At 39.9% G+C, this 12,637-nt stretch overlaps 1 protein-coding gene across 3 annotated transcripts in view; it reads right to left on the bottom strand.

The window, feature by feature from the left end:
• usp9 (ubiquitin specific peptidase 9) overlaps positions 1–12,637 on the bottom strand; it is a 259,627-nt gene that overhangs the window by 84,719 nt on the left and 162,271 nt on the right. For all 3 annotated transcript variants that reach the window (XM_072585147.1, XM_072585145.1, XM_072585144.1), the window contains one exon: positions 7,463–7,609. In XM_072585147.1, coding sequence (XP_072441248.1) covers positions 7,463–7,609 — 147 coding nt within the window. The remainder of the gene's footprint in view (positions 1–7,462; positions 7,610–12,637) is intronic.

The following is a 12,637-nucleotide window of genomic DNA, read 5'->3' as shown; positions in this document are numbered from 1 at the left end:
TGCTCAATTGTATATAATGTAAAAAAATACTGGATGTTAAATCAGGAAAATTTTACTCTTCACACAAAGGACATTGCAGTTCACCATTTTGCACCCGAATCTTGCCCCAGATCCTATAAAGTCATGATGATAATGTAATTATTTTACTGGTTTTGATTGTGTGGTTTGTAATTTCTTATAAAATAGTAGCTACTAACCTTGTGGCGTTGTTCACAAAAGAATTTGTCAAACATGTTGCTCAGAACTGAGATCAGATGACAGTCATAGAGATGTACAGCACAGAAACAGACCCTTTGGTCCAACTCATCCATGCCGACCAGATATCCCAGCCCAATCTAGTCCCACCTGCCAGCACCCAGCCCATACCCCTCCAAACCCTTCCTATTCACATACCCATCCAGATGCCTTTTAAATGCTGCAATTGTACTAGCCTTCACCACTTCCTCTGGCAGCTCATTCCACACACTCATCGCCCTCTGCATGAAAAAGTTGCCTCTTAGGTCTCTTTTATATCTTTCCCCTCACACCCTAAACCTATGCCCTCTAGTTCTGGACTTCCTCACACCAGAGAAAAGACTTTGTCAATTTATTCTATCCATGCCCCTCATGATTTTATAAACCTCCATGAGGTCACCCCTCAACCTCAGACAGCCCTAACCTTTTCAACCTCTCCCTATAGCTCAAATCCTCTAACCCTGACAACATCCTTGTAAATCTTTCCTGAATCCTTTCAAGTTTCACAACATCCTTCCAATAGGAAAGAAACCAGAATTGCACACAATATCCCAAAAGTGGCCTAAGGAAAGCATACCAAACGCCTCCTTCCCCGTCTTATCTACCTGCGACTCTACTTCAAGGACCTATGAACCTGCAAGGTCTCTTTGTTCAGCAACATTCCCTAGGACCTTACCATTAAGTGTATAAGTCCTGCTAAGATTTTCTTTCCCAAAATGCAGCACCTCGCATTTACCTATTTAAACTCCATCTGCCACTACTCAGCCCATTGGCTCATCTGATCAAGATTCCATTGTAATCTAAGGTAACCTTCTTCGTTGTCCACTACACCTCCAATTTTGGTGTCATCTGCAAACTTAGTAAGACCTATGCAGAAGTAATAGACTGAAAGTGAACTATTGGAAATAAAAATGGAATTGTTTGGGCTAGTTTAACAAAATGGTATAGGCGATGGCAAGGAGAAAATGAGCAAATTAACAGCATATATAATTGAATAGGACAAAGTTACATGTAACGACATTATTATATTCATATTATTTCTACTACAGGTCAATTATAAAACACTTCACTTATAAGACTAATGAGGTATGAACAATACTAAGAAAATAATTACCATGTGCCAGTTTGTGGTGACTTGGATGCAAATGTGATGCGAGGTGAGAGACAGCACATGTGGCCTTAAAGACTTTTGTTGAAGTGGTTTGGAGGAGGGGGGGGAACAGAGGAGTTGGGAGAGAGCTGGCAGTCATGGCTTGGAGAAAAATCGTGATGGCAAGTGTACAATAAAAAGAATTAGTGTTAAGAAATGTCAAAGGCACTTTTAGGAAACTCAAAAGGTAATACACAGAGTTATGTCAGGTATAAAGAGTGAAAAGGACTGAAAAAAGTATAAATTATAAAGCAGATAAGAGATTCTTCAGAAGTCTAACAGTTGCATTGGCGGCTTACGACTATAAAGGAAAACCGGATTGGAGAAACTTCCAATAATCAAAGTAGGCTTAAGTGGGTCAGAGAAATATACATGCATGAAGCATGAGCTCGTATCAAAAACCCTTGCAACATGTTCCACCATTCAGTGAAGTCAAAATTAATCTGTGACTCAACTCTATCTCCCTGTCTTTGTCCCATTACTCTTATTTTGTTTGGCTCTCGAAAATCTATACACCTCAGATTTGAAACTGACAATTGATTGAACATCAATGCTGTGGGCAGGAGAGTTTCACACATCTATCACTTGAAAAATCTAATTTTTAGACTATGCCCCCAAGATTACTAATCAGAAACATTTTATTCCAATCTAGCCTATTTGTTCTCCCTTCTGAACACTTCGATCAAATTAGCCCTTACCCTTCTGAATACAGGCAATACTTCTGAAGTTTGTTTAATCTTCACAAATTTTAACCTTCTGAGTCCAAGTATTACTCTAGTACAACCACCATAGACTTCCTGCAAGATCACCACAGACTTCCAAATACAAATTCTGTCTGAACATCCAGTTCAATTACACCCAGGATAATCAACTATCCTGAATTTTTTTTAACATAGTTTTGCATTTTGTCTTTTTGTTCAACATCGTCTTAGAACAATGAGGAGTGATCTCATGGAAACACAGGATTGAGAGCCGTTGTAGAGTACACGCTGAGAACGTTCACCCTCATGGGGAAACTCTGATTAGAGGGCACAATCTCAGAATAAAGGGGCACCCATTTAAGACTCTCTTGCAGAGTTGAGTGCCTTTGGTACAGAAAGCTGAGGGCAGAATCCTTGTGCATATTTAAGGCAAAGATAAATTCCTGATCAGTAGGAGAATCAAGAGTTACAGGGAAAAGGGAGGAAAACAGATGTGAGCCATGTTTCAATTGAATGGTGGAACAGGCTGAAAGACTGAATGAAGGGCTTTTGCCCGAAACGTCGATTTCGAAGCTATTTGGATGCTGCCTGAACTGCTGTGCTCTTCTAGCACCACTAATACAGAATCTGGTTTCCAGCATCTGCAGTCATTGTTTTTACCCTGAAAGACTGAATAGCCTACTCCTATCTCTTATGGTCCCCAGGGGAAGTTTCCTCGGACACCATTTGACAGATTTCTCCAGCACCATGCTCATGCACAAATACAGCCAGTGATGTCATGTTTAAGCAATTACTAAGGCAATAAAAAAAGGAGCAATAAATAAAAGGTCTGTGATAGGAGAAAAGGATGTAGAAATTAATTAACAAAGGGGATGATAAGGCAAGGCAACAGGGATAGCACTGCAGAAGTAAAGTCTAAAAGCAGGGTCTACAGAAAGCGCAAACAGGAAATCACAATGAATTACCACAATTATCATGCAAAACAACTGATCATAAGTCCTGAAACAAAACTGTTGAACTTAATACTGTATCTGGAACACCATAAAGTAGAAATCAAAACAAGAATTTAAAAAAAAATAATTTGGGATGCAGGTGTCACTGTCTGACCAGCATTCATTGCCTGTCCTGACAAAAAAAAGAATACAGTACAGATACAGGCCCTTTGAACCTCCAAGCCTGGGCCGAAACATTTTTGCCTTTCCACACTACGAGTGTCTTCACTTACAGGATCCATATCCCACGATTCCTCTCCTATTCATGTATTCATCCAGGTGCTACTTGAATGCTGCTATTGTGTCTGCTTCCACCACCACCACCTCTGGGAGCACGCTTGACGCACTCACCATCATGTGTCTCAAAGGACTGCCTCACACATCTTTTCAAACTCCTCCCCCACCATGTATCTGCAACCCCTCAAAGGGGCCTTCCACCCTGGGAGAAAGCCTCCTTCTCCATGCCATTTGCACTTAGAAATTTGTATTATGTCACCCCTCCTGCGTTCCAGTGAAAACAAACCAGGCATAGCCAAACCTTTCTTGATGGCTAAAATCCCCCATTCCAGGCAACATCCTGGTAAACCTTTTCTGTACCCTCTCTAAAGCATCCACATCCTTCTGGTAGTGTGGTCACCAGAACTGTACACAATATTCTGAGTGTGGCATAACTACAATTCTATAAAGCTGCAGCAGAACTTGTCTATCCTTATACTCACTGCCCCTTCCAATGAAGGCAAGCGTGCCAGAGGCTTTTTTTTAAACTACCGTATCTACCTGCGCTGCCACCTTCAGTGATCTGTGGACCTCCACACCCAGATACCTTGGCATAACGATATTCCTAAGGGAGATTCTGCCATTATAATTGCCACCTGTACGTGACCTCCCAAAATGCATCACCTCACGTGTCCAGGTTAAAATCCATGTGCCATTTTTCTGCCTATGCCTCTGATGGATCTACATCTTGTTGTAACCTCTGATAATTCTCCTCACTATCCACAACTCCACCATTCTTGGTATCATCTGCAAACTTACTCATTAGATCAGCCATGTTTTCCTCCAAATCATTTATGTAGATCACAAACATCAGAGGTCCCAGCACTGATCCCTGTGGACGATACTAGTCACAATTCTACATTCCGAAAAGCACCTTTGCACTGTTACCCTCTGTTTCCTTAGACTGAGCCAGTTCTGTATCCATCTTGCCAGCTCAGCCCAATACCATGTGACTTCACCTTTTGCACCAGTCTGCCATGAGGGACCATGTCAAAGTCCATGTTGCCCTTTAGGTGGTGGTGGTGGCGGCGGCAATCAGCTTTCTTGAACTGTTGCTTTCAGTTGCACCCATCTAGGCAATTGAGGAGCATTCCATCACACTCCTGACTTGTGCCTTGTAGACAGTGGGCAGGTTTTGGATTCAGGAAGTGAGTGACCTGTCGCAGTATTCCAAGCCTCTGACCTACTCTAGTAGCCAAAGTGGTGTGTCCAGTTGGGTTTCTAGTTATTGGTAACACCACAGGATATTGATAGAAAGGGATTCAGTGATGGTAACATCACAACGTCAAAGGATGCTGGTTAGATTATTTCTCATCGCTGATGGCCATAGCCTGGCATTTGTGCGGTGTGAATGTTTCTTGCCCCTTGTCAGCCCAAGCCTGGATATTGACCAGATCTTGCTGAATTTGGACATGGATTGGTTCAGTATCAGAATTGTCAGGAACTGTGCTGAACATTCCTTCCATCTAGAAGTGAGGGTAAGTAGTCGATGAAGTAGGTGAAGATGGTTGGGCTCAGGAAACTACCCTGAGGAACTCCTGTAAAAGTGTCCTGGAGATGAGAAGACAGGATGGCCAACAACCACAACCATTTTTCTACATGCTAGAGGTTAAGTTTTACCTCAGTCATGTAGGAGGCAAAAGGGAGGAGAATAAGAAAAATTAAATTGTTCTGTAAACAAAAAAAAACATGTTCACACTCAATGTTAGAAAGGTAATGTCTTACAAAAGTGAGCATTCAAGTTATGTTTGGTACACCCAATAGAGTAGAGACCGCATGAGTAGTGGGTGCAGTAACGTTAATACAATAAATTGCTGTTCCACCTTGGAGGAATAGTTCGACCTTGGAAGGGAAGGCATGCGGGTTCAAAAGCATCTGCATGGGGAGGTATCAGAGTGCAATCAATGAGTGTACCAGCATGGTGCAGAGGGGGCCAGTCTTTTCAGGATGCTAAATAGAAGGAAAGGCAAGATTATCTTGGATGGTGCACAAAGTTTGGGGTTGTGAAAATAACAAGGATAACCTTGGAGTGACTATGGCATAATAGTAAATCACTAGATGAGTAAACCAAAGTCTGAGACTAATATCCTGGGGACACAAGTTTGAATACCACCATAGCAGTTGGTGAAATTTGAAGACAATAAAAACTAAAAGCATGGCAACAACGTAATCATTAGCCACTGTCCATTATCATAAAAACTCATCATGCTCAGGAAGTCAACAAGACGAAAGGAAAGAAAGGAAAGAAAAGAAATCTGCCATTATTAACTGCAGTGGCTGACACATGACTCCAAATCCATAGCAAATGTGGTTGCCTTTTAATTTCCCTCTGAAATGGCCAAGCAACTCACTTAGCTCAAGGGCAATAAGGGATGTGAAATAAATACTTGCTCAGCCTATAATGCCCAAATACCAAAAAAAAACTATTTAATATGGAGTGCAAAGCAACCACAGGAAATCCCTCTACATGGTTCTGAAAGGAATGAAATGGATGAAAAAAGGTGGTCAAGAAGTCAAAGGCACTTCAGTCACTTAACAGGATAAGACGCAAGTGAAACAAAATGTCAAATTCCTGACAGAAGTAGGCCAAGAGGAAGTCTAGTCTAATATAGTAGTTCAGCTCTCATGTTTTTGCCTCCCTACGAGTCAAAGTTATACAGCACGAAAACAGATCCCTTGGTTGAAGGAGTCAATGCTAACCATGTTCCCAAACTAAACTAGTACCATTGCCTCAGTTTGGCCACCAAACCTTTCCTATTCATGTATTTATCCAAATGTCTTTTAAATATTGTAACTGTACCTGCATCCACCACTTCCTCTGACAGTTCATTCCACATACAAACCACTGTGTAAAAATGTACCCCTCACATCCTTTTTAAGACTTTCTCCTCTCAGCTTAAACATATGCCTCCAAGTTTCTAATTCCCCACCCTTGGGAAAAGACTCTTGCTATTCACCTTATCTATGCACCTCATGATTTTATAAATTTCCATAAGGTCACTCCTCTACCTCCTATGCTCCAGTGAAAAAAGTCCCAAACTATCCAGCCTATTCTAACAACTTGAACACTCCAAGCCCAGCAAAGTTCATAATCACTGAACCTTCTCCAATTTAATAACATAACTTGATAGATTATATATTCATAGAAGCATACTGTTACTTCATCTTCAGCTTCTGTCCCAGCAACACCCACAATAGAAACATAGACTGGTTCACTGTTATCCAACTTCAACCTTCCAAGTGCCTACATAATTCTTCCCCTATGATTCTGGTTTCTCCTACACACTCCCAAAGTTCAATATAAAATATTTCAATTATGCACTTGAAACATAACACTAAGTTTAACAATTTCAAATGATAATCATTACCATTTTTTCAGCTGCAGTTGTTGACAGATCTGCCACTTCACATTTAGACCCATCTTTTCTTTGTTGTCCCACTCTAACCTCTTTTTACTATGCATTCACATTCTTAGTCAGCTAAATTGGTCCTATTTCTACCCTAAAGGAAACCTCTTTTGTTTCATCAATCCCTGCCTCTTGCTTGAAAGCGGGTCAATCCACCTTTTACTTGTTTTCAATGAAAGGTCATCAACCTGAAACACTAATTCTGCTTCTCTTTCCTGCTTTGCTGAGTATTTCATTATTTTTGGCAAAAAGCATCCATTGATATGCTTTCCGGTGCATTATTTCCTTCTATATTTGGTTACATAAGCTGGCTTCAAGAGCTTTCATAGAAAATTATATTTCAATGGATGAAACAGAAGAATAACCTAAAATATTTCAGCAGGAAATAAGTTCTATTGATAAACAGCAGACCAAAAGCAAGAGACAGGCAAATATGTGCACACATCGAACAAAAATCTAAATTTAATGTTCAGTATTTGTACTATTCAAAAAGGGTTGAAATTCAAATTATCCAAGAAGATACTGCTCTACACAACTTAAACTTATTTAAAAAGGTTAACAGATAATTTGTACTGATGTATTTCCAGTTCAGATGTATTAAAACAAACGCAAAACCAATAGGTTTGACATTTTCATGACACTATGGATTTGAACAAAATACTGCACCATATCACACATCTTTAGTTAATTATTAAGAAATACCTTAATGAGATTTGCTCCACCCTTCTCTGACCCCATATGATATTTCTTTTCAGGTGTCTGGAATGCCAATAGTTCTTTTGTAACTCCAAGATGACCCTCTAGAATTGTTTCTTCAACACCAGTTTCACTTGTCCTTTTCACCTCATCCTGACATTTAGGGAAGGGAGATTAGGCAGGAAAAATTAAAAACACACCTGAAAGCAGTGCCACAATAACAAGAAGATTATGTTTAAAATAGACAACTATTTTTCACATTTTAAAATTTCTCATATATGCTGTTATTATACATAAGCACAGTGCTGGGTGTACTCATTGAGAGTCAGAGTTGTGTTCCTTAATTGCAACTTTACATGGAGCATGGCTGTCTTTCAGAATCAATGTTAAAGCCAAAAAGTTAAGCTGCTGAGGGCAATATTTTTGTTCAGTCAATATAAAAGTTTTAACTGCCATTCATGTGCAGTAATCGTCATTTCCAACTGAAATAACTGGCAGACAAGACAAGGAAAGCTTCAGTGAAAAAAGCTTTAAAGATATTTTCAGTTCAGTACAATATAAGGTCAACTATTGTACCTGCCCGGGTCAACTACTGTAAAAGACATGAAAATCTATCCCTATCCATCCTGCAGAGGACTTAAAACCAACAGCAATACGGTTGCTGCTTAACAGCCCCCAGGACAATTAGGGCTGATTACTAAATGCTGGCCAAGCTAGCAAATTTATTACCCTATGAATTGGGAAGTCAAAGTCGAGGACTTCTAAGGAAATTCCTTCCCAATAGTATGACATTACGGCACCATCTCTGGTGGGTTTGTCCTGCTGGTAGGTCAGGACAAACCTCGGGAGAGGAGTCGAAGAGTGTGGTGTTGGAAAAGCACAGGTCAGGCATCATCCGATAAGGATAGTCGATGTTGATAGTCAAAAGGTGATGACAGAGTGGGGAGCGAGAGAGAAAAAAAAAGAGACAATCAAGAAATAAGAGGTACAGAACAGTGAAAGAAATATATTAAAAAATAAATAAAATTTAAAAAATTACAGAGCAAATACCATCTGAGACATTGGCCTTTAAATCAGTCGTGGCAGTAATAACAAGTGTTGGGAGGTTATGTTGGAACTGTACAAAACTTTGGTTAGGCTACAGCTGGAGTGCTGCGTTTAGTTCTGATCCCTTCTTATAGGGAGGATGTGAGCTATGAAGAGAGTCTAGACAGGGCAGCACAGTGGCTCAGCAGTTAGCACTGCTGCTTCATAGCGCCAGGGACCTGGGTTCGATTCCAGTCTCAGGTGACCATCTACGTGAGTTTGCACATTCTCCCCGTGTCCGCATGGGATTCCTCTGGGTGCTCCAGTTTCCTCCCACAATCCAGAGATGTGTGGGTTAGGTGAATTGGCCTTGCTAAATTTCCTGTACTGTTCAGGAATGTGGTGGGTTAGGTGCATTAACTAGCCTAAATGTAGGGGGGGGGGGGGGGAAATGGGTCTGGGTGGGTTACTCTTCAGAGGGTTGGTGTGGACGTGTTGGGCCGAAGGGCCTGCTTCCCCACTGTAGGGATTCTGTTAAAAAACAACAGGCTTGGGTTTTCTTCAGAGAAGAAAAGGCTGAGGGGTGGAGGGATTATGGCTGAGATGTGTAAGATTATGAGGGGCATGGATAGAAGGATTAATAATGAGGGAGCATAACTTTAAGGTGAAAGCAAAAAGTGTAGAGGGGGAGCTGGAGGAATAACTTGTTCACCTTGAGTGTGGTGTGAACCTGGAATGCACTGCTTGGGCAGCGGGTAGAGACAGGAAATCTTTCAACCTTTAAAAATTGTATGGTTGAGCACTTGAAATGTTGTAACATTGAAGTCTATGGACCAAGTGCTGGAAAGTGGGATTAATGTAGACAGCTCAGTACAGATTTAATGGGCTGGAGGGCCTCTCTATGGTCAGAGGCAAAAAACAAACTGAAGACTGTTATCAAACAGAGGATGCTGTCACGAACAGTCATGGTGACCAATTTCACTCATCTCTGACTCCAATCAGGGATCAGTAAAACAATGAATGACCATCAGAAAGGGGTCACCAACCCCTTGCTATCTTCAAGCATTTTTTTTCCAATACCAGACTATTCTTACCTGGATGGATCATATCTTTTCATCCTGCTCATACCACATGTTAGATGGTCTCTATTTAGCTTCTGCATTGATAAACTTAATTTCTAATAAACTACCAGAAAATAAAGTTAGAAATGGATAACTGCCTGAGGTATGTGTGGCTCTAAAGTCTTGAGTGTGCAAAAGAACTACGAAATTTATTTGACATAAAGCAACAATACAAGCTAGTATTAAGTACTTCGGAAAATCCTGAGGATTTATTACATAAATTTAAGCTGTTTCTTTCATTCACGACCCTTTGTCCTGCAGGGAAAGATTCCATGCAAAACGTTATCTTCAGTTCCAAGCTATACAAAACTGACTTCTTAAATGACATGGGGAAAAGGTCATATCAACTCATTATCATTAAGGTGAACATTCATTGTTAAGTGAATTGCCACGGAATTAGAGGGTGAATGATCTCAATTAAAGATACAATAGTGAAGACGACTAAAGAATAAATAAATTAAGGCTAAGATAAAGAGATTTCAAACCAATAAGGGAGTTGAGCATTATTGGGATAAGGCAGAAATTGGAGTTGCAGATTATCAGACTCGATGGGCTGAATGGCCCAATTCTGCTCCTACATTTTATGGTCTAACGCAAAAGGGAATCTTTATACAATTGTTACTTCATTCTACAGTGAGCCACTACTTGGCTGCCACAATCCCCCAACAGGTCAACCTATGACCTTCATTCCGACCTACCCCTCAGAGTGACTTTTCAGCTGTCTACATTTTTCAACCTTGCCGAATTGATCAAGTTTTCAGATTTCTCCTCCCTTTGAAGACATTTTCATCTAGTCAGTCAGGCTAGATTATGAATCTACTTCATTACCCTACCTCACCAACAAACAAGTCTTCACATGTGACTTGTTAACAAGTTTTTATTATAGTGGCCAATGAAGTGAAGGGCTGAAACAAGAGAAGGGGAATGATTTAGGAAGCAATTATACTGGAATTTGAGCTGAAGGATGAGGTAATGTTGCTTTAAAGCATGACTACTTCAAAACAGCTCATGGCAAAACCAACTATTGCAGGTAAACGCAAGTCAGCTAATGCTAATCCACATACACACGGAGACAATTTTGGTCCCTCAATACTCAAGACTTGGCAATTTCTTACAGCAAGGCAAGTTATCATTATTTGTGACAGAAAACATGGATGGCTTATTTATTTTATGCTTTGATGCTTCTTGCAGGGTTAAAATCTGAATGGCCAATTGCTACAGCAAGCTGTGAAGAACAAATGGTTTCTGACAACTGTGCACATACAAGTTTCATAGGACAAAAAATACTCTTCATTTTTAAATAAGTTGTGCCTTTTATTCCCACTTCGCTCATTAAACCTTGTTGCATTTGTGAAATAGCACTCTGGCAGCTACAATAATAAATCCAGACAGAAGCAGAAACAAAGCTCAATAAACCAACATCGCACCAAACGGATCAATATACTGCAGATGCTGGAAATTTAAACAAGCAATGCAAGGAACATTCATGTTCAAGAGACTATGCATCATGAACAATGCTTATGATTCTACCACAAGGCAAGATAAACACGGGAAAAACAAACCAAAATATTTAACTGACCATGTCTTCACAGATGTCATCTAACTTGGACACATATTAAAGCACTTCAGGAGTCTTTTAGGAATCTCTCTCCTGAGCAAGACAAATTTGACAGGAGGAATTCACAGCCAGCCAGTTTGCCTTTCATTGACACTCCATGTTAGTTTCAGCTTTTGGTGGATAAATGAGGTATAACTGCTCAATTATTTGACTGCCTGAGCATATTTCATACTTGCACCAGAAATGGCAATATCTATTCAGGTTGTCACCAAGCTGTCAGCAGCAGTGATTTATTCTTGGAAGTTCAAAGACCACTCAGCACTCTCAATTATGTATCCAATAGAGGTTAGCTGGTCACCTAACATCTTTACACATGATGAAATACAAATACAGCACTTGGAGGCCAGTTTGTAGTTTGCACACAGATCACAAATTAGTAATGTTATATACACTGCATTTACTAGAAATAATATCATATAATAATCAAATGCAATCAATTTCACGTGGTGCATCACAATGGAACAGCCGTCACTGCATGATTACTGCAACTTGCAGTTCACAAGATTTTGCATATTTCTTCATTTTGTGGGCAAAATGATGTGAAGCAAGATGTTTTATGAATATATTTTAGAGCTTGGATTTTGATCTGCGAGCATGGTGGGGGTGGGATTTCATAATTAGGTCATTTGCACTCCTAAGGCTATGCTTATATTTTTAAAAACCAGCATGAGTTTGTATTTTTTTTAAGGTGGTAAGTGGAGATTAGTTTGCATTATAAGAGTCTTACCAGCTGACAAAGTAAAGATTGAAGTAAGCTTCCTTTCAGTTATAAGAATTGGGATTTTGTTTGCAAACTGAAAATATCCAAAGCCTGGAAAACTTTGGCTTGTCAGTTTGCAGACGTCCTGGTTGAAGTTAGATTTACGAAACAGTTTCATCAAGAGAAAGGAATGAGTTCAAAGTTAGGAAATAGTTTACATCAATTTAAGCATTTTAGTTGACATTTCCAGACCAGAAGTGTTTACTGAGAACCCTGAAGGGTGTTTGAAGCTGACAAGGTCTAAACTCAGTTTTATGAGTACTCAAGGAAGAGGCCATCAAACTCTCAAAAGAAATAGCTAAATTAAACCTATAGATGCAATACAGAAGGAAATTTTCTTGTGTTTGGATATTGTAATGTTATGGTGCCGGTTTTGATTAGATTGAAAGTTATTGTGTTTTGCAATTTTTCAAACTGTCAAACTGAATAGCTTAGTTTATTCTACTTTACCTTTTCTTTTGGAGAATAAACTTCTATTTTAACGTTAAAACCAAATTTGCAACACTGCACGATTGTGCTTCAAAGACTACCTCACTAAAATAAAACAAAACGGGACCAGTCAAGCCAATTTCAGTCTGGGATCTGAATTGCCGCAGGGGCGGCACGGTGGCAAAGTGATGAGCACTGCTGCCTCACAGTACCAGAGACCTGGGTTC

Source organism: Chiloscyllium punctatum, chromosome 15 (genome assembly GCF_047496795.1).
Source record: "Chiloscyllium punctatum isolate Juve2018m chromosome 15, sChiPun1.3, whole genome shotgun sequence".
Taxonomy (NCBI): Eukaryota; Metazoa; Chordata; class Chondrichthyes; order Orectolobiformes; family Hemiscylliidae; genus Chiloscyllium; species Chiloscyllium punctatum.
The sequence above is the reverse complement of the archived record's forward strand: the minus strand, read 5'-3'. Positions and strand labels throughout refer to the sequence as shown.